Genomic DNA, 23,605 nt, shown 5'->3' with positions numbered 1-23,605 from the left:
AAACAGTAATATTAATGGTTGAATCTGAGTTATAAATCATAGTATAGTTCAGAAGTTTGTTTCATTTTGATTAATTTTACAGACATTTCCATAAAACCATAAAACACAATGAAGTTCAAAATTCAAAATACAGGTAAAACACCTGTAAAAAATAAATACGGAAATTTTCGTCAAATTAGTACAGTACATTGTGCCTTATTTTTACAGATATTATTATCTGTATTTTTTATCCTTATTTTTTTTGCTTTTAATCTCGGGTCATGGGTTTTAATGAAACTATTCTAATTATTTTAATTTATTATTTTGTTTTATTAAAACAAAATCAATAAATGAAATAAAGCTTTATTAAATTATACACATAAAAGAATCAAACCTTTTAACTTTTGCACTGTTAAAACTATTATTCTAATTTTAATGTTAATGACACTATTCTTATTATTCTATTATTTAGGTTTATTCCAATGTTTTATTTAATTATTCACATAAAATAATCAAACTTTTGAACTTTTACACTATTAAAACTATTAATCTGACATTATTCAAATTGTTTATTCATTTTGTTATTTTGATCAATTTTATTATTCAATTTAAAATCATCTAGTGCTTGGCAGGTCTTAAAGGTGCCCTAGAATGAAAAATTGAATTTACCTAAATAAGTTAAATAAGAAGAGTTCAGTACATGGAAATGATATACAGTGAGTCTCAAACTCCATTGTTTCCTCCTTCTTATATAAATCTCATTTGTTTAAAAGACCTCCGAAGAACAGGTGAATCTCAACATAACACCGACTGTTATGTAACAGTCGGGCTCATTAATATGTATGACCCCAATATTTGCATATACCAGCTCATGATTGAGGCATTACACAAGGGCAGGCAGTATTAATGTCTGGATCTGTGCACAGCTGAATCATCAGACTAGGGAAGCAAGCAAGGACAATATTTAAAAATGGCAGATGGAGCGATAATAACTGACATGATTCATGATATCATGATATTTTTAGTGATATTTGTAAATTGTCTTTCTAAATGTTTCGTTAGCATGTTGCTAATGTACTGTTAAATGTGGTTAAAGTTACCATCGTTTATTACTGTATTCACGGAGACAAGAGCCGTCATTATTTTCATTTTTAAACACTTGCAGTCTGTATAATGCATAAACACAACTTCATTCTTTATAAATCTCTCCAACAGTGTAGCTTTAGCCGTTAGCCACGGAGCATAGCCTCAAACTCATTCAGAATCAAATGTAAACATTCAAATAAATACAATACTCACACAATCCGATGTATGCATGCAGCATGCATGACGAACACTTTGTAAAGATCTATTTGAGGGTTATATTAGCTGTGTGAACTTTGTTTATGCAATGATAGAGTCGAGAGCTCGGGAGGGGGCGGAGAGCGCGAGCAATTAAAGGGGCTGCAGCCTGAATAGGCGCATTTCTAATTATGCCCCAAAATAGGCAGTTAAAAAAAAAGAATTAAAAAAAATCTATGGGGTATTTTGAGCTGAAACGTCACAGACACATTCAGGGGACACCTTTAAAAAATTTTTAAATAATACTTCAACAACACATTATCACACCATGCCTTTATTTATTTAGCAAAAATAAAGCCAGAATGGAAAAAACATGGTTGGCAAAGTTAGGACACTCTGTGATTCAGTTGCCTGTAGATCCAATTTTAGCAGCAATAACTTGAAGTAATGGTGCGTTCAAGTCCTCCTGGGAAGTTCGTATTTATGAGGTGGGAAGTCGTGTATACGACGGTAGGTATGTTCAAGTCACTTTCGTCGGAGTATGATGGTGGTGTGCCTTCTCTAAATTAATTACACAAAATAACAACACTTCTGCTTCTAGAAAATGGAGAGCAAAGAATGTGCATTAGTTGTACCTATGTTGCTCTTTTATGTTTTTAAATAATTTATGAAGCCATTGTAAAAATTTATTGTTACATATTTCATTTTTATATTGGGATGCTATCGTATTTTTTGCTGGGAATCAGCTTACTTAGTTGTAAATAGAAAAGCCTGACAATGTCACTGTATTGTGGTATTTCACCATGTTTCTGACTGACACGCCCCCAACTCGTACAGATCGGAGATTAAAGAAAATTACGAGCTTCCCACTGGTATTTACGACATTGTGGTGGCGTTTATGTCGGTTCTGCTCGTAAATACGATCTTTCCGACATGACTTGAACGCACCATAAGTATTGAAATATTGAAGTCATTTTCTGTAAGACTTTATCAGTCTCTCACATCATTTCCTTACAACATTACTTAAGTTTTATTGAGGTTTGTGGGCATTTGTTAATGCACAGCTCTCACCACAGCTTTTCAGTAGGGAAGAGGTCTGGACTTCACTGGACCATTGCAACACCTTTAAATTTGCTGGTGATCTTCAGATCATTGTCCAGTTGCATGACCCAATTTTGGCCAAGCTTTAGCTTTCAGACAGATGGCCTCACATTTGACTCTAGAATACTTTGGTATACAGAGGAGTTCATATGGTCGACTCGACTGTTATGCCTAGCCGACATTTATTCATGTATATCATTGGGCCCAAAATATGTAATTTTTTGTTAAACTTTTAATATATTGTTGGTAAATTAGATAAGTTTCATTATTGATTAGCCACTTTTTGATTAGTAAATTTAATTGAACCCCTGAAAAAAACGAAATCCAGAACAATTGAAATGGAAAAAATGGAATTTGGGAAAAAATAATAATAAAAATATGGATTTCATAGGGCCCTACATACTTGTCCCATCTTTTTATAATTGTACTGTCATGAACCTTATCATTTAACATGTTAACTGAGGCCTGAGGTGTAATTCTGGCTGTCTGCAGTTTCTCTGAGCATTACATGGTCTGATCTTGTGGTGAATTTGCTGGGACATCCACTCATCACTTGTGAATAATCTTCCTTACTGTAGAATAATGAACTTCAAATTGTTTGGAAATGGGCATATAACCCTTCCTAGATTGATGGCAGCAACAATTGCTTCTCTAAGATCATTGCTGATGTCTTTCGTCCTTGGCATTGTGTTAACACACCTGAAGGCTCCAGACCAGCAAACTGCCAAAACTTCTGCTTTCATAGAGGTCATCACACTTGCTGATGATCGATTAATCAAAGGTATTTGATTAGTAGTCCCTGATTGTTACTTACCCTCTTCTTAATTCCTGTGTTAACAGTAGGGTGCCCTAAGATTGTCACCCATGGCTTTTCCATTTTGGCTGTATTTTTTCTAAACAAATAATGACACTGTTGCTGCATCCCAATTCACCTACTTATACTACGCCCTAAAAGTATGTACTCTTTCTGTGAACAAAAAGTACTTACTTTTGAGTGTGTAGCAAAAGAGTAGACAAGCTTTGGGACATACTATCACGTCATACAATCGCGTCAATTCTCTCTGTCGCATCCAGTCACCGTAAACTGCCCTGTCAATCATCTTACATCCTCCACATTTCATTTAGCTAATTTCCTACCGTATCGGAGTGAAATGCAGCATGTTGATCTGCAGTCGCGGGTCTTTCATGTGGAGAACTCTCCTTATTAATGCATTAATGCTTTATAGTGTGCACGGATCCACACTTCGAAAATCTACCGGAAATAGTAGATCATCCGGGGACTTTTGGCTTACTCTTTTCAACATACTATGCTTTGGGACACACTTATTTTAATCTCACATACTATTTAGGATGTATAGTATGAACATTGGGACGCAGGGTGTGTGATATGTCATTTTGTTGTTCATATGAGGTTTTTATTTACCAAATTTTAAGACCTGCCAAGGACCAGATGATTTTTTTATTATGCCCTGATACAGAAAACCATGGAATTCAATAGAGTGTCCTAACTTTTTCACATGACTGTTGGCCGCTCCTTGCATTTTATCTCATTATCATATGAATAATTATGTGGTTTTAGTTGAGTGGTGGCTGTGGCAATTAGATGACCTCATCATCTAGTATTTCCTCTCTTTTCCTATAACCTCATGACCTCAAAAACCTGAACTTTGAGATTGTGGTCTTGTGAGTGGGTGTGCACTGTGGAGCAATGGGAAACGTGTGCTGAGTATCCTTTTGTGTTATCACACAGTTGTTTTAAAAGTCTATAACACAGTAAAATATGACAGATACATTCATGTAAATATTTGTAAAATGTCACAGTGATTTAAAAGAATGTTAAAGTAAATTATCTTTGACAATTGTCTAGATTGTTTGTCCCTCTTTTCCTGAAGTTTTCCAGCATTGTGTGTGTATGTGTGTCTGGATAAAGTCAAAGCTGTTTTTTCCCCCCGGGTTAGAGCTGTGTGGCATTTCCCAGACTCCCTTGTGTTCTGTCTATCTGTTTCTCCCCCTCACTTGTTTAGATGTTAATGGGCTTAGTGTTGCATCAAAGTGCTGAGACAAGCTATTTTTTTAATGATTATGCCAACAGTAAAGATGTTTAAGCTGTTGGTGACTCACCCAAGTTGTTCATCAGCTTGACTGTCTAGGTATTTTTAGTTAAAAATGGCCAAAGCAGTTCAATCTCAGATACTTTGACTGGTTTAAGATGTTGTATGAGTCCAGATCTTGGTGCTATCTGTGCTGATAATGACCTGAGCTTCACCAAAGCTGCTTGCCACTTTCACTCCTCCAGTGAGGTACAGGAGCTGTTTGTTAAGGGGTTTTCTGCTCTTCTATGTTTATGCCAAACTGAAAGGGCACTGACTTCTCTTTATTTTTGGATTATTCACTGTTCCAGCCCTCCTGACTTCCTCTGTGTGAGTGAGTGTGTGTGTTACTAAGTAAGAACAGACCTTGTGTTTGTCTGTCTTAAGTGTTCTTGGGCACAGAAAACCATGGCTGGTTGTTCACGACAGAGGGGGATGCATAGTAGCGCAAGCAGTAACGTACGTAAAGGGTTAGTTCACCCAAAAATGAAAATTCTGTTGTTAGTCACCCTTATGTCGTTCCACACCCGTAAGACCTTTGTTCCTCTTCGGAACACAAATGCAGATCTTTTCAATGAAATCTGAGAGCTTTCTGTCCCTCTATTGGGAGCAATGAATCTACCACATTCATGGTCCAGAAAGGTACTAAAGACTACATTAACTATCCCTTTAAGTTTGGAGATGTTATACTGCATCACACAGTGGAAGTACATGAAAGGTGGCTAACTTTGAAAAGATGCATCTCTCGTCTTGAACATGTCTAAAGAAATTAAATTTTGCTAAAATTAATTAAAGTCAAAGACTATCTATCATCTACCATCTATTCTAATGAAAAAGATGACTTGCATATTGTTTAACTTGTAATGTAAATAAATCATGCTATTATTTGTCTTACTGCTTTTATGCTGTATATAATAGGGATGTGCAATGATTAATCGCGATTAATCGTTTGCAAAATAAAAGTCTGTGTTTACACATAATATATGTGTATGTTCTGTGTATAATAATTATGTATATATAAATACACACACATACATGTATAAATTTAAGAAATAAATGCATGTTTAAATAAATATATATATATTATATATTTTTTATATTACATATAAATATAAATATTTTATATATAAATCCAACATTTTTCTTAAATATATACATGTATATGTGTGTATTTATAATATATACATAATTATTATACACAGAACACACACATATATTATAGGGGTGTCACGATTCTCCAAATCCTCGATTCGATTACATTTTCGATTCTAAGGTCACGGTTCGATTCGATTCTCGATTTTTACATTTTTTTTAAAGCACAGGTTGCTATGCCATTTTTCAGACTAGACTTTTATGCAATATAATCACCCTAGCTGTGAGATGCGTTCTACTTGGGATTGGAGTTTTCCACCACCGAATAAGGTCGCATGTCTGCGGCTATGAATACTCCTAACGCCTGTTTCACACTGCAAGCGTGAGCGTCGCGTGCGCAGCGCAGCGCATGAGCGTAACTACACCGTCACTGCAGTAGCAGAGACGCGCGAGTATTCACAATGGAAGCGTTTGTACAGCGTCACAGCAGCGGCTCGAAGCTGCATAGTGAGAATTTCTTTACAAAGACAGCTATAAATTTGTTTTTATAAGTTGGTCATTTATAAACTTGATAGTCTTGAAAGTTTGTTAACATGGGGAAGTGTACAACATTTTCATATAAACAAATAAATAAAAATAAATAAAAGCCTCGTGTTATCCATTGCTGCACATGAATGGAGGTGAGCTTTGTGTTTGACATCATCTGCCGCGTGCACATGTTTACAAGACGACAAACTCGTATGGTACACGCACATAAGCATAGCTTGCAAACTGTTTTTTTTTTTTTTTTTTTTGTCGACAGCGCGAACGTTGTCAACATAACTCACTGGAAATCCAAAATACTTCCACGCAGCGACTTCAGTGAAAGAGGAGGGGGTTCGAGACGAGTTCTGTCGATGATGGGTCTCCTGCATCTGCAGTTGCCATGCTATCTTTTGAGTGGCTGTTAGAGGAGGTTGACTGGCAGGGTTTTTTTTTCCGCTTAGCAAGCAACCGGACGCGACGTGGGGGCGCGGCAGCATCGACGATTCCATTTATTAATTCGAAGTTCGAGATTGTGACTTAACTTCGGTCGATTTCGATTTAAAATCGAAATCGTGACACCCTTAATATATTACATAAACACAGACTTTTATTTTGCAAACGATTAATCGTTGCACATCCCTAATATATAATTATTTTACATTAGCATTTTTACTGTTATACAGTAAAAATTACTGTATTACATTAGTGATAAGAATAAAGGGAATTACAAAAAAACTCAAAAGTATCCAGATGCATTACATTAAAGAGAATTATGAGGCGAATTTAGTCTTTTTAATCTTTTAAACCTTTTAAAATTGTAATTTAAAACTTAATTGTCAAATTTTAATTAAATAATTTTTTTTTTTTTTTTTTTAATTTCCTATACATGTTTTCGTTAGATTCTCCCATGAACACACGCCAGTAATTCCAGTCTTTGGCAGGCTTGCATCTTTTAAACTGTAAGCAAACCTCCACACAATCAAACACTGTTACCAGAGATAAAGCCATCCCAGAGAGAGAAGAGAAGGGTGGAGGAGGGTATGAGATATTGTAACTGTTTTTCTGAAGGTGATCTTCCTAGAAAGATGTCATGGTGCGGCGCTCTGAGCCTCTGACTGAACCACATTGTTCTGAATCAGCATGGGAGGCGGAGCCAGAGTCAGCACCAGGTCCTAATAAAACAGAGAAACAGCTAAGAGAGGGAGAGAGGGAGGGACAGAAGAGAACAGAGGAAGCTTTGAGGGACTTACACTTAGCATTTGAAGTTACAGAAAAGTAAAGGTGAGGACGCAGGAAAGTGAGGAAAAGAAATGTAGCTGAAATGGATGGATGAGGAGAACACAGGAAAGTGACAATCAGGTTTGGACATGCCTTCTCTGCGTAGATGGCTGAGTCAGGTGAGTTATATGAGTGTGTATGTGAGTGTATCAAGGCCATTCTGTTCATTGTTGCCATTTATGATCACAACATGCCCAATGTTAAGTAAATATGCGTATCATTTTATTTGTTATTAAGGGTCCTTAAAGCTTTGTTTGCTCATCATTTGCATGACAGCATGGTTCCCATTGGTGTTCTTCAACAATTGGGCTGAGAGCAAAACTTTGACGCTTGAAGCATTTGAACTGTTTTGTGTGGTTAGTTAAATGTCTTATTTTGGCCTTTTAAACTGCGTATGCATAGTTTTAGCTGGCAGCCAATTATTTTCTGATATTCCTGTTTGCAACAGGCTGTTATGCAAGACTAGTCTTGTTGATACTTGAATATACAAGTTCATCATCTTTGGTACAAATGCTTGCAACCTTGGACTTATGAGATTATTAACAAAAAGTAGTATCTTGTTTAACGCAGATTGATACTTTTCAAGGTCCAATAAATATCATTAGAGCATTAGATGTGGTTTTCCATTGCAGAACATCATTAACTAGACTTCTGTTATTTTCACAACTAGCATTACATCCAGTCTGATCTGTGAGAGTTAAAGGTTGTTGGTCAAATTTCTTCCCTTTCAGTTGTTTTTGTCTTGTCATCCTTTTCTCATAAAAGATGGCCAATGAAATTACTCTCACACTGTGGTAGCCAATCAAATTATTCCTTTATTACGGTGCACTAAATAGATTAGACCCATTTTTGGCTGAATTAACACTTTAAGCAAGGTACAAGCAGACCTTAAAATTAGATGAGGCATTACTGCAGCTTTATGAAACGCAATTACACATATAAAGGCTATTTGGGGTATTTTGGCTGGTTAAAGTTGGTAAAAGCTTATGAATCCCAATTTCTGATTTACTCAGTGGGCACTGACAGATCTGAGTGTTAAAGGGTTCACTCAAAAATTTGATTTCTGTCAATAAGTACTCACCCTCATGTTGTGCGAAACCCATAACACCTTTGTTAATCTTCGGAACATAAATTATGATATTTTTGATGAAATCCAAGACGATTTTATCCTCCATAGAAAGCAATGTAAATTACCGTCATTCAAGGTCCAGAAAAGTAGTAAAGACATTGTTAAAATAGCTAACATGACTACAGTGGTTCAACCTTGATGTTATGAAGTGACGAGAATACTTTTTGTGCGCCAAAACAAAAATAATGACTATAAAATTCATTAATAAAAAAATTGAATATCTTGTATCTTGTTTCACTATGAAATATGTAAAATTATGAAAGTGAAATGGGTAGTGAATGCTATAAAAAGATCTTGGATTTTGGATCTGATAACATTAGACAATGGTTGAATTGTACTTTTGGATTCACAGTAAGACTTTTAACAACTTTATCTGACGAAGAGAAAGGTTTTGATCATGATGAGTCAGTATCTATAGTATCCTGGTTTCATATCCTGAAGTTCTGCTGATCAGGCCCAACTGTCTTTAAATAAACATGCACACACTTTGACTCACACATTAGTGCATGGTGAATCAGACCTAGGCACAGAATAAAGAAAAAAATACTTTGATATCTACACTCAAGGTACCACATGCACTGATTTGGTTTCTAAACAGTGCTCTAATGAAAAGCACTCATTGAGAAACATTCAGCTGTGCGATTGCTTTGATTAGCCAAAGGGTTTGTACTAGACTGCCCACATAGTGGCCTTTTGAAGAGTTCTTCAGCTGATTGTATTACTGGGCAAAATCTCCACATCTACATCAGATAGTTGAGAGTTTAGTACATTCAAACCAGCACATGTTACAGTAGTTAACTATGTTTTTTTCTAATTGACTAGGCTGCTTCTTTGTCTGTGTATACATATATACACTCTGTGGCCACAAAACATTTGCACAATTTAAGCCACATTTAAAACATCAAACTAAGTTGCATCTGCAAACAAACCATGCAAGAGCTTTTCTCAGAATTAATTTCACTTTTATCCAATTTCACCCAAGGTCATTTGTTGTAACATTTGAGAAGCAGAAAGTCTCCAATTTGTGTCTTCATTTTAAACAGAATAACTGTTTTATGATTCAAAATGTAACTTGTTTTGCTTGAAAATGCAACTAGCTTTTAGATGTTGTCTTCAGGTGTTCTTAATGCTTTGATTAGTCATTTAGATGTAATTTTAAATATGTAATTTTGCTGATCCCATGCATATTGCTTTGATATTTTTTTGTAATGCTGTTTCATTTGTGTGTTTTTAAAGGCACTGTAAGTAATGTCTACGAACCCGAATCTTACCAACCCAAGCATGCAAAATAATCCACAAGCAGAGAATGACTTGTCTGGGGTACATTTCCCATACAACAACATAACTCACTGCTTAGTGAGAACATAGTACGATGCTTCGTTGATGAAATCAACTAGTTAGTCATGACTGTTTACCAAGACTGTATTGTCACAAATTTGTATTTCAACCACCTTGGTTAATGATCAAGCAGGTGGTGGAGTAATAACTTCTTTTAATGAATCTGTTTGAGATCGAATTAATGCCAGATTTTTTGCTAAAATTACAGACATACAGCACTAATTCTGCTTTTTTTTCTTAGTTATTTATTTTTTTCAGATTCATATTACTAGAGCATGTACACATAGCCACATGCGCACTCTTCAAAAACGATGCTTTAAATCTCTTGACAAATTAAAAGATGTAAAAGAAATTTGTATATTATTCAAAAGGCCTATTTGAAATGAAAGATATGAATTGTAATGAATGACAGCTTGCTTATTTTGTTCAATATAAGGATTTATTAAGTCCACATGTAATGCAAACAAGAAGCTATGCTTCTAACCACAGGTCGAGAGCTGTCGTTCAACCACACAACTTTGCAATGCTGTTTGCGAATGTTGGAACTATACTTTTGGGAAACACTGACTTGTCAAACTATGTTGGTAGCGATGGAACTTGCGACCATATTTGTCTAAGGATGCTTTTGGGAAACGCACCCCTGATTGTTTTCTGCAGCATGTGAAAAAAATCTACAAAATCGGTTACAGCATCTTTATCTGGGACTTGTCCAAGTTTTAGGGCCACTGCACATACAATCAGCCTTCTAGAAGCCTACTACATAGTACACTGGTTTTGACCCCTTAATAATGTTTATGGCCCATGAAAGACTGTACAAAATGGTGGCAATATTATACTTTCATAGTTGTTGAATGAAAATACAATAATCAGTAGATTGTGTTGGAACTACACTGAATTCCTGGTCACATGCCTGTACCATTGAGTGCTTATGAAACAACTCCAAATTGAGCTTGTACTATAGCCTGAGGTATTTTCCCAATGTTCGCTGTTTTCTCCTGGGCCAGCCTGTTTAACTTTTAGTTTTTTCTATGGATGTTGTTGAAATAGACTTTGACTTAGGTCTGCATACCAGTGAATTAAGATTTGATTAGCAGAAAAATAACCAACTGCATCTAAATGCTGCAGCTGTCTGGTGCAGCAGACACACTCATTTGCCCACCACTGAGAGGTGACCATTTCTGCTGTAGTCTGACAGAGAACTAGATCTGAATTAGAATTTTTAATACCAAGTGATGGGATAAATACAGTGTAAACACGCTATTAAATTAACACACAAGTACACCTGACTTACATTAACTCAGCCAGCCTCTGCTTGCAGAGAATGACAGAATGCTCTGACTTTGCAATTGAATATATCTGTTTTTTAGCCTTGTTAAAAAATGATTTTTTTGAAAAGTGTGGAGAATCACCTGGGTTAGTGTTAAATGCTCCAGTAGTTTCACTCTTTTTAGTATCACGGGAAATAGTTATAGAGCGGTATTGCCTTGTTTGTGAAGAATTGCCTCTCCACAAAGGAATTTAACTTGTAACTCTGTTACTGTTATTCATACTTAAACAACTTGTCCCACCATCTGTCTTCTGGACAAGAATGATACATGAAATTGTGTGTCTCTTTGTGGTGAAGATGCATTCTATTACTTACAGAAGCAATCTGATAAAGCAGAAAAAACAACAAGCCATATCATAATCTAGTTCATTACCATACATTATTAATTTTTTTTGACCACAGTAATCTTTGTCCTTTCAATTGAGCATTTTAATTATTCTCTAGATAATCTCATATTCATAACAGAGAAAACTATAGTACTTCACAATGTAAAAGTGCACCATCTAAGTCTTTGGAGATACTGCAGCTCTTGTAATTTAAAAAAAGTATAATCTTTATAATAGTCCTAGCTACTGAGAATATTGTGAGGAATGGAAGTGCGAGTTTATTGTCCGCCTGTCATGTTTCTTAGCATTTTTTATAGCTAAAAAGTGGTAATGTTTTGCAAGATGTGGTTTTGGGCTGGTGTGCCAAAGTGTCTGTCACATCATCACAGTTATTGAGGTTTATGCTGTTGTTCTGAACCCTCTGCTGCTGGAGTGACATTTACATTCAGATTTTAATATGGTAATGCAACTCTGAAAGCTTATAGAATCATATTCCCTCCACGATTGTAATGATGTGCAATGGAAACATTCCATGGATGATTCATAGAACCATTGATGCCAATGTACAGCCTTTTTTTTAAGAGTATGGCTGACTGAGAGTAGAGCATACAGTTGCATTGGTAACTGAAATCTTTCGTGATGCATATCAGTCAGAGTGTCTTTAGTTTACATTGTTTACCTGACCTCATTCTTTTTCTCTTTCACGTCTGTCCTCCAGGTTCCAGAGATCATCAGCACTCTCAGACAGGCTGGCAAAAGTTCTGCCCGACAGGAAGACACTCCCTCATCTCTGCCTAGCAATGGTCAGTCAGATGCCTACTGCTCCACAGCAGCCGATGCAGCAACAGCCTTTGCTAAGAAGTTTGAGGTGTTGTTCTGTGGGCGAGTGGTGGTGGCCCACAAGAAAGCACCACCCGCACTGATAGATGAATGTATTGAGAAGTTTGGACGTGTCAGCGTCACGGGAACACTTGCAGCGGGCATCAGGCGGGCATTCTCGCTCAATCAGGTTACACTCAAATTTTGTGATTTTAGATTCTTAACCTAATACTAATTTGCAATTATAGTTCTAGATTAAACTTTCTGCACCAGGGATTTGTAACTTTTATGTAACTTTTCATCATCTACAACAATTAAATTCTAAAACATTACTGAACATATTATATTATATTATATTATATTATATTATATTATATTATATTATATTATATTATATTATATTATATTATATTATATTATATTATATTATATTATATTATATTATATTATATTATATTATATTATATTATTATTAATGCAATATTATATTATTATTAATGCAATATTATATTGTATAATATAAAATGTCTACTTTTTATATGTATATCATATCCATTTTCATAGTGACCATTCTTGTGACCATCTTGAAATGTTAAATATTTTTTAAGTAAGTTTTGTCCTTAACAGATAATTTTGTTTCACTTCCAGATGGCCAATGGAACAAACGAGGGAGCAGATGGAGGTGGAAAACGACCTCTATTTTTCAAACGAGATCAGAGTTTTCCGTTTCTGCAGGCATTAGATGAGAACGGCCTATCACCGGAGCTCCAGCGACGAGCAGCAGACGGGGCCACCGGGGTCCAACCCACTAGCCTCCAGGAGAACAGAACCATGCTGTTCACGGTGAGTGACACACACACTCCCTCACACATGCCAGTATAAACACCGGAACCAGAGGTAGGACTGTGTCAATATAGGGCTGGGCAATATGACCCAAAAAATGTGTCACGATTAGGGCTGGGTATTGCCACAATTTTCACGATTTGATTCGATTACTATTCACATGCTTTCAATTCGATTCGATTACGATTTCGATTCAATTTGATATTGATTATTTTGGATGTAGTAGTTATAGTACATGGCAAATTTTCTAGAGGAAAAACAGGAAGTAGAGACCCTAAAAAGGGCAGAATCCTCATGCATGTCGGTTTTTCTTGTCATAGTCGCGAGTTTGCCCATCACAGGCATCAGACGCATCTCCACGCAGCAGATTGTTTGTGTGTGTGACGGAGGGATTCCCGCCGCTGTTTTGACTACTTTACACATTTTATAAGCTCTTCACAAGTTCCCAGCAGGCCATGATACCATCACATGCAGGCTACGAACACACAACGAGCGCATTTACCTCAGCAAACAGCATTGTTTTGGTTATTCGGTAAGTTCCGTCTCAAAATAGGCAATACGTCATAAAATCCGACCAATCAGGTTGTGAATGTATCCCTATGCCTTTAGGTTCGGTATCTTTTGGTTCGGTGATGAAATTGCCAATCTGAACGCTAACCGGACCAGGACTAAATGTTTTTTTTTCTTCTTTGGTCCGGACCAAATGATCCAAACGAACCGAACTACAAGTGTGAACGCACCCTTATTGACGTCTTTCCGAGGTTGAAACACTGATTAAGCTATTACACGAGACATGATACGGATTTCACTAAGTTGTACTGTATATTTTAACATACCTCCAGATGTTTAATTGTGTTTATTTAGCGCTGTAACTGGTATTAAAGTGGAGGAGAGGATGTTCACATGCGCACCGTGCTGCAGCTTAGCTTTAGCGCCAGTTAAATCGATCTGTCACGTCACATTAAACAGCATCAAAACGGTATTATTTTTTGAATCTCATAATAAGATGGACGTCATTTGAAATCTGAGACTTTGCTTCATATCAGAAGTAACAAAGCACAAAGATTAGTGCGATTTATTGGATGGGAGGCGCTACATATTCTGCTCATTCATCAACTGAAAACAGACTAGACTAATCGATTCTTGGGATTTAAGAATCGATATTGGTTCGCAAAAATGAGAATCGATTAAAATCGAGAAATTGATATTTTTTACCCAGCCCTAGTCACAATAAAATTGTTCATATCAGCTGATATCGATAATTATCATAATTTTCACAATTTATTTCTTTCAAGTTAAAAGGTGGATTTTTGCTTCTAAGTGAGAGTTGTAGAAACCAGACTGTTAATTGTGGTTTTAAACTACTCTTTATTGTCGGAACATGACAAATACTTAATGTTTTTTAATTCTTTACACTTTTCCAGTATTTCTTCTTAACAGAATAAATATCTTAATAGAAAAATTAATTTTTTAGTTTCTGCATGGGCTAAAGGGTCAGGTCAAGTCACAAGGTTTGTGTTGCCTGACTTTGATGGCATGTACTGTATCTTTGGCACAGTTTATATTAATAGTTATTACAATATTAATAATATTTTGTGCGTTATCTCTTAAAAATGCACATTTGTCAGTAGCTTGAGTTGACAGTAGTAGTAGCTTGAGTTGGGATGCAGATGTAAATTTATGTTCATTAACAAGAACATTAACATCTGCAAAAATTGTAAAAATTTGTATATATGGTAAAATTTAAATATTCTGGCCTTCTGAAGTGAAGCGATGTGTTTGTGTAAAAAAAAAAAAAAAAAAAAAAAAAAAATCTGTATTTAACAAGTTATGAAGTAAAATATCTAGCTTCTGCTAGACCGCCTTCATATAACATTTTTCGAATTCACTTAATGAATAAGTTTAGCTGTGTCTCGAGTCGACATATGCATTGGGATGTGTTGCTTATGAGTTAGTTTGCAATACACAGTCCTTCACTGAGGTTAATAAGCATTCACAGGGTCACAAAGAACAACAGCTCTTATGCCTTTGTTTAGTGCTGGCCCTTTTGTTTGTTAGGGGTGTAACGGTACACAAAACTCACGGTTCGGTACGTACCTCGGTTTTGAAGTCACGGTTCGGTACAGTTTTCGGTACAGCAGGTGGAGAGAAAACTAAACATAATTTTTTTTTTTTTTTATTAAACAGAGGTTTACTGAACAAATTGTGTTTTTGTCTTTAAATATATTAAATTAAATTCAAACTAAAAGTTTCTTAAGGATAAAAAAAATGATCTCTGCTAATGCTTTAAACTATGTAGGGAGCCCTAACTTGAAAGAAGCCCAAACTATTAGCCTAAATTCAATTGCTTTTTATTTTTAGATAAAATAATCAACACTCAAATAACAAATTGCATGCAAACCTGTAAGCTGCACCTAAGGCAGTTTTTGCATTAACTTCTAAATGTTTTTACTCCAATTCGTTGTTGAAATATAATCATTTCTACACAGTGGCTGTTATTTTAACATCAGATTTATTTAAACATACATTAAATAGCCTAATCAGGATATCACTAAAAGATTAAGTAAAATAATGAATATATTGGCTAATACAGTGCATATATTAAGCGAAAGAGTTCATTTCTCTAGCGAACTAACAAGCTGTGAACACTGAATGGCTTTTCTGAGGTAAATGCATCATGACATATTGTTGAATACGGACACTTTCATTGAGGTCTTTCCACCGTTGAAACACTGAATGAGCGATTACATGAGATATGACCGTTTCAGTAAGTTGTAATGAATCTTGCAACATACCTTCAGATGTTATTTCATGTTTATTCTGTAACTAGTATTAAGGAGGAAGAGATGAACACATTCACTTGCGCTCCGCGCTCGCGCTGCCGGTTGAACTGAGGCGCCTGTACAGTGATCTGTCACCCCACATCAAAGCACGTCAAAATGGCATTTTTGTTTAAACTTCATGATTTCGTGGACAGAATTTGAAGGATGACACTTTGTTTCTTATCGAAAGTAACAAAAGAGCTTATTGCGGTTATTGGTGGTGAATATTGGTTGCAATGTAATGCTTCGGTACACATGTGCACCGTACTGAAAGCCCTGTACCGAAACGGTTCGGTACAAATACGTGTACCGTTACACCCCTATTGTTTGTTCTTATGTGAATCACATCTAGATCCGTTTCACATTGACCTTTTTCAACATAAAATCCTAAAATCCTTTCCTAACATAATCCACAAAACAGATTTTAGTTGAAATGCTGTCTTTGTTCAACTCGCGATTCAAGATTATATGATTCTTCCAAAAATTGCACTGAAATGAACATGAACATGTATAATACATAAACATCTCTGAAGCCATGCAGAAACCTGTTTGGACGTCTGCTAAAGCTTTCAAAGAAAGATCTTAATAGTTTTCTCTGTAGAGATACAACATACAATTAAACATTTTGAAGTGTGTGTTCTGTGGTGTCAACATGTCTTGTAATTGTGACTCCTGTAAGTGTGTGAGAGGTCAGCATGCCTTACCCCTGTGTGCACACATGTATATGCATGTATGGACATTTGTGCAGGTGTGTCTGCATGTGGCTCTTTTATGGACATTTTTTTAGTCACACTATGAGGCAATTTCACTATTTCTTCTTCTATCGCTCTTTTTCTCTGTCTGTCTGTCTCTGTCTCTCACTTGAATTCCATGTTCCTCTCCCCTGAGTGGAGTGTGCGATGGTATGTCAGTGTTGTAGCCTGAAGCACAGGTTTACATTCTCATTAAACAAGTCTGTGCTAAAATTGTTACTGCTTCTTTTCACTCAAATCTGTACTCCTGTAATATTGTTAAATATTATTACAAATTAAAATAATCATTTGAATATATTTTACAATATAATGTATTCCTGTGAAATAGAAATATTTTGTAATGTTATAAATGTCTTTACTGTCACTTTTGATCAATTTGATGCAAAAGTAAGAAAAATCATACTGAATCATACTTACCCATTATGAAACTTTTCTAGGTGAACAGGTGTAACAGTCACATAAATTCCTCTGGAACTCAGACTTCAAAAAAAAGTTTGCGCAATGTTAGCAGTAACATGTATTCTGTTCATCTTCCATGCTGTGTTTTGCTTTACTCTGCTGTGTTGTGACCTAAAGAGTGAGTAAAAGTTTTATATATATATAAATTTATAGAGAGAAAAAAAAAAAAAAAAAAAATATATATATATAACAGTCAAACCATAAATTATTCAGATTTTTACAAGTGGGTGCAGGACACTACCCAAAAAATTTTCATACAGTGGACTACCAGTAAAATTGATAAAAATTTGGAACCAAAAATTATTCAGACACTTTGACATGTGAATGCATTAAAAATATTAATGCAGCATCCCTTTTTTTCTGTCATCCTTTGGCTAGAATTACAATATATGATCACGCTCTTATTCATGCAAATGCTGTCTTGTCACACACTTGACGCACAGAAAGACACGCCATTGTGCGTCTGAGTTCTCTGTCACGCTTGAACAATAACAAAAACATCCGTTTTGTTGAGTATCCTCATAAGAGCAGCCTTGAATGATTTAAATAAAGTCTTAAAATTAAAGTAAAGTGCTGTGAGAAAGTGGGACGCATGTGAAATCTGCATCATGTGCAGCAGCGGCAGCTCTTAAAGTAAGAGCAACCATTGCTGTCTGTCATTGAAGATAATGAAAAAACAAATGTAACAGAGAAAATGAATCACTGCTGTTGACTAAAGAACTTGTGTAGCTTTAATAATGATTATCCATAATTAATTTAGGCTATAAATTATGCAGTGCAGACTGTTTGGCAACTTTATTCAATTTCTGTATTTTTCCTAGTATCTGTTAGACAGGTAAACATGACATTTATTATGGGTTTATGTGAGGATTATTCTAAGTTCACTTAAATTAAAAGTTGTTATATTTTTGAAGCCTAATAAATGTAAAAAATTATATAGTTTTCAGTTACACTGTAATGTTGAATGGCTATAATTCATGTTTAAAATTGGGGGAAAAAATCAATTTCATCGAGACATTCATGGAGATTAACTGTGAAATTATTACATTATAAAATATAAAAATTGTGATTAATCGCAGAAAAAATGTGTGATTAATTGAGTTCATTATTAATCGATTGACGGCACTTTATATATATATATATATATATATTATATATATATATATATATATATGTATGTATTTAACTTTTACACAATGGGCTCTCATTCTCACACACTCTTTTGGTCGCATCACAATAGATGGCACACAAACCTGACCCTGAAGCTATTTATGAAACATTAACCCGACCTGAAACCCGCAATTTTTGTCGGCACCCATTGGGCTCAAGTCATGTAGCAGACCTCTAAAATAGATATATTTAGCTGGCAGAGCAGATCAACAATACACAGTTTACATCAAATTGTATGGTACCTTCATGATGTTTCTAATTAGCTAGTTAGGTTAGACCAATTATTTCATGATTTTTTAATGTAGTTTGATTGGTGCACATGAACATGTTTGTATTTATATGGGGAGTCACAGGGGTTACGCACTTTTATATTGTTATAGTTTGATCCAGAGGCACACAGAGTTAAAATGTGGATTGTGCTGTGTAATTTATTATTAAAAGTTGCACATTGCAAGATCTGATCAGTACTTCCTGTTTCTCTGACTGACAGGAAGCTGTCAGCTCCTTATCAGGAAATTACATAGCAACAATGAGGAGCATCACAGTTAGCAGTTTTAAAATAATTACTGAATTGCCTGCAGAAGCAGCTCCAGTGTTATGAAATTACATTGTGGTCACTCTGTTCCAGTTTTATTTGTTTGTTCTTTTTTTTTTTTATAAGGAAGTCGCATCAAATGTGTGGTGATGTGTTTGCTATTGTGTCATTTTTTTATTTTAGAAACTGAGTAACCATCCATAGCGGAAGCAATGGTCACAGTGTGTGCTTGTGTTTTTGATGTTCTCTAAAGTTGTGAACAGTCAGTGATCCTATCATTGGTCCTATCCTGTACTTTATTCAGTGACTGTGCTGCAAAATAAATTATATTTTAGCCGAGTTATGAGTTTGAAGACTGAATTGAATGTATTATATAGGATCCAGTCTCTTTCATCACAAAAACAACACAAGTTTGCTGGCTGCACGCAGAAAGAATACCCAATGAATATCTTGGATGAATGAATGCTTAGTGCATCTAAAATTATGAAGTTATGATCTCATCTGTAGTTCAACAGAGGAAAACTAGAGGCAGGTCAAATAATATATGTGGTTGCACAGAGGTGTAGTCTCACAGAGCAAATATGTGCATGATCATGTAGTGAAACCAAAAACACTCTCACACACACACACTGATTTGAATTTTCAGACATGTTTACACTGTAAAACAGCCTCAGCTCTGACATCATTTGGTCAGCATCCCAGGAAGAGCTATAATTAATGGCTTAAATTTCACTCTCCATCATTTTTATCTATACATGCATATTAATTTATTAATGTATCTCTGTCTGTTGCAGATTGGGCGCTCTCAGATCTTTCTCGTCAGTCCCGACACTAAGAAAGTGGCCATAGAGAAGAGCTTCAGAGAGATTTCCTTCTGTTCTCAGGTCTGTTTCGTCACATTGACGCTGAGCTGTTGTTGTGGCCAGTTAATTATCTTCTGACTACATAATGACTTTGTTAAATAGAGATCTGATCAACAACCAGGCATGATTGAGCAAGACTTCAAGCTAGCTGAATTCATTAACATAGCTGAAAAGAAATCAGTCCATTGTCTTTGCGCTTGTCCAGACCTGTTTTGAAAATATTCGTATTCACATGCTGCATCATAGTATTTAAACATATGCCAAATCAGGTACTGTAGCCTGTTAGTGGGTGGTTCACAATGTAAAAAGTTTACTTCTATTATAGTATTTATATTATACACCATCATTCAAAAGTTTGGGGTCAGTAATTGATAATGAATAAGCAATGTTTCTTGAGCAGCAAATCAACATATTAGAATTATTTCTAAAGGATCATGTGACACTGAAGATAATGAAGTAATGGCTGCTGAAAATTCAGCTTTGCAATCACAGGAATAGATTACATTTGAAATTATATTAGGAAAGTAAATTTAAATTGTAAATGTTTGCCACAATATTACTTTTATTGTATTTTTGATCAAATAAATGCAGTTGTGGTATAAGATACGCATAAGATACTTATTTCAAAAACAATACAATTTTTTTACTTTTGAACAGTAGTGTAGTTTCCTAGTTGACCCATTACAAGTGGCTCTTTGGCTCTTTCCCCTTATGACTCTTCCTCTTTCTTTCTTTCTCTAGGGTATTCGTCACGTGGACCATTTTGGCTTCATATGCAGGGAGTCGGTGGAATGTGGAGGCTGCCAGTTTGTTTGCTATGTTTTCCAGTGTGCTAATGAAGCTCTGGTGAGAACCATGGATGAATAGATGGAGGGATGAAAACATTGTTTCCATCTGAAGAACGTATTCAGAATAGTTCCTTTAGAAAGGACAGAAAAATTATGATCCTTTGATAATGACGATGAAAATACAAAGAGTTACAACACAGAGAACAATGCTAATTTTCTGTTTATGTACAAAATACAATGAATCACTAACTGGTGCTCTTTCACATCAGAAACCAAACGGATATGACATGTTACAAATGTTTGGAAATATTTCATGGAAATATTTCAATCCCTACAAGCGATTTACAGCTTTAAATAGTCAGAATACTTCCATGGAATGCAGTTATTGTTTTTTAAACTCTTTCCAAACTGTCAAGTGAAATGCTCAGATTGTCACTCTTTCATGTTCAGGTGGATGAGATCATGTTGACTTTAAAGCAGGCGTTCTCTGTGGCCGCCCTCCAGCAGAACAGTAGGACCCAGAGTCAGCAGTGTGACAGCTGTCCCCTGCAGCAGCTGCACAAACTGTGTGACAGAATAGAGGGTGAGATGTCTACTGTTCATCATATCACTCAAGTCTATCATGGTTTATCTCTGTATCAGTCCATTGCTCTTTTTGTATCCTTTCATGTTTTGCACCTGTCAAAAGTGTCAAGTAACAAAACTTCTAGTGCACAGACATTTATTTGGGACAGATTTATTGGGTGCTTGTACATTTAAAGGGATAGTTCATCCAACAAGTACAATTCTTCCATCACTTCCTTTTTCCTTGAATCACAAAAAGGAAATAGTTTGAAAAAATGTTCCCTCTCCTTTTTCCATACTATAAAAATATACATTACCGTTCAATGGTTTGGGGGTGGTAAGATTTTTCCCTTATGTTCACCAAGTCACATGATCCTTCAGAAATCATTCTAATATGCTGATTTGGTGCTCAAATATCATTTATTATTATCAGTGTTGAAAACAGTTGTGCTGCTTAATGTTTTGTGGAAATAGTAATACATTTTTTTCAGGATTCTTTGATTAATAAAAAGTTCAAAAGAACAGCATTTATTTGTAATATTTTTTTTGTGTAAGTTTACTGTCACTTTTGATTATTAATTTCTTTCAAAGATAAAAATCTATTGTAGTGTAGCATGTAGTCATTCAGCTTCAGGAAGCTAAAAAAGTCATAAAAATCACATAAATCTGTTTTATAGTACTTCTGATGCTTTTTTCCCCTTTTTGGCCTTTGGTGAATATATGCTTTCATTTTATGGAAAAAGTAGTCTGATTTTAAATACATTATCCCCTTTTGTGCTCCTATGTAGAAAGAAAATCACATAGGTTTGGAATTAAATTTGGGTTAATTATGACAGAATTTTAGTTTTTAAGCTAACTATTCATTATACACTTCCCAACTTAACCATAATGATGGCAGAATTGAAAAATTGTTTATTCAGAACATGAATTAGGAGGTTAGAACAGATTTTCAATTCCCAGATTTCATTTCAGAGTTCTGCGGGCTTCACCAGTGCATACTTTGTACATGGCATGACACTGTGTTTATGTGCAGGTCTACATCCATCCAAAGCTAAGTTGGAACTGCAGAAGCATTTGGCAGGTCTAGATAATCAGGAGCAGGCAGCTGTGTTTGAGAGCACCATGGTGAGTTATTTCAATTTTAAAACCGCTATAACACTACACAAATACGCTTTAGCTCCCTGGTTCTTTGGATTAGCAGTGTGTGTCAAATCCTTTAAGTGAGGCATTCAAGGAATGTGTGTTTTTCTGTTCAGAGGGTGTGACTGGTATAAATTAAACCAGTTGGTCCACTAGTCTTGCATCCTGAAACCACAGTAAACCTGAATGACTGAATATTTATCAACCTGATAAACGGACCCATATCCTCAGAGCATTAACTGTTTTTCTCCTTTACTTTTAGATAATGGTTTTAATTTAATAACAGCTTTGAGGGTTCAACAAACAGACAGTTGTCTTTACAATGTTTATTATAATATAATTTATTTAAATATTCCCCGTTTTTACATATTTTTTATATATGTAATTTTTTTTGTCACCTTAAAATGCTTAGACTAGCTGAAATTTGTGTTTTTGTGTAAATAGTGTAATAAATTAATAAATTCCTTCTGCTCTCTATTGATCACTTTTCCCACTGAGCATGATTGTGTTTTGTAAGATCGCTGATGCCACCTTGTGGGAATTTGGAGAAATAAAACCTTTGTTTGTGTGTTTGAACAGAAAGCCAGGCCTAAGTCGGATCAGGAAGAGAATGAGTTGGTTGTGTCATGTCTAAGACGACTGTATGAGGACAGACAAAAGACACACACACACAATGGACAAACAAAAAAAGTACACCTCCATTTAATTAATTAAGATCTATATGAACACTCCCATTTTATTAGTCTGTTTTAAACTTGAATATCACAGCTGGGATCTTGAAGTATTTGGTGTGAATGCCTGTCCGTATGCGATACTGTATACATGTTTGTGTTTGACTTCTCAGGAGGTTCCTGTTAATGCTGATAGCAGTGTGAGTTCCAGTCGTGTGCGTCTGGAAGAGTTCAAGACTAGAGCAAAAAGGTCCCTCACTGAATCACTGGAAGGGATCTGGAAGGTACGCAAGCATTTTACTATTTTTGAATGTTTTGGCCCCCTTCTACATTTTTACAGTATGTGCATCTAACATTCAAGGAATGCAGTCCTTGTATGGGACTTATAGTGTGTAGCAAGATATGTGCTGTAGCTTCAGTTTAGGTCCAAAATGAATAAAAGAACTTAAAGGGTTAGTTCACCCAAAAATGAAAATTCTGTCATTAATTACTCACCCTCAAGTCGTTCCAAACCTGTAAGACTTTTGTTCGTCTTCAGAACACAAATTAAGAAATTTTGGATGAAATCCGAGAGCTCTCTGACTCGTCCATAGACAGAAATATAATCACCGCTTTCAAGGTCCAGAAAGGTACTAAAGAATTTAGTGACTCCAGTGGTTCAACCTTAATTTTATGAAAACAAAACCAAAATAACGACTTTATTCAACAATATC

The 23,605-nt window shown here is 35.4% G+C and overlaps 1 protein-coding gene across 3 annotated transcripts in view; it reads left to right on the top strand.

The window, feature by feature from the left end:
* tbc1d1 (TBC1 (tre-2/USP6, BUB2, cdc16) domain family, member 1) overlaps positions 1 to 23,605 on the top strand; it is an 80,405-nt gene that overhangs the window by 13,826 nt on the left and 42,974 nt on the right. For all 3 annotated transcript variants that reach the window (XM_067402881.1, XM_067402882.1, XM_067402883.1), the window contains 8 exons: positions 12,185 to 12,475; positions 12,934 to 13,128; positions 19,661 to 19,750; positions 20,471 to 20,575; positions 20,968 to 21,100; positions 22,115 to 22,206; positions 22,801 to 22,911; positions 23,066 to 23,176. In XM_067402881.1, the coding sequence (XP_067258982.1) occupies positions 12,185 to 12,475; positions 12,934 to 13,128; positions 19,661 to 19,750; positions 20,471 to 20,575; positions 20,968 to 21,100; positions 22,115 to 22,206; positions 22,801 to 22,911; positions 23,066 to 23,176 (1,128 nt within the window). The remainder of the gene's footprint in view (positions 1 to 12,184; positions 12,476 to 12,933; positions 13,129 to 19,660; positions 19,751 to 20,470; positions 20,576 to 20,967; positions 21,101 to 22,114; positions 22,207 to 22,800; positions 22,912 to 23,065; positions 23,177 to 23,605) is intronic.

This window comes from Chanodichthys erythropterus, chromosome 12 (assembly GCF_024489055.1).
Source record: "Chanodichthys erythropterus isolate Z2021 chromosome 12, ASM2448905v1, whole genome shotgun sequence".
NCBI lineage: Eukaryota > Metazoa > Chordata > Actinopteri > Cypriniformes > Xenocyprididae > Chanodichthys > Chanodichthys erythropterus.
The sequence above is the reverse complement of the archived record's forward strand: the minus strand, read 5'-3'. Positions and strand labels throughout refer to the sequence as shown.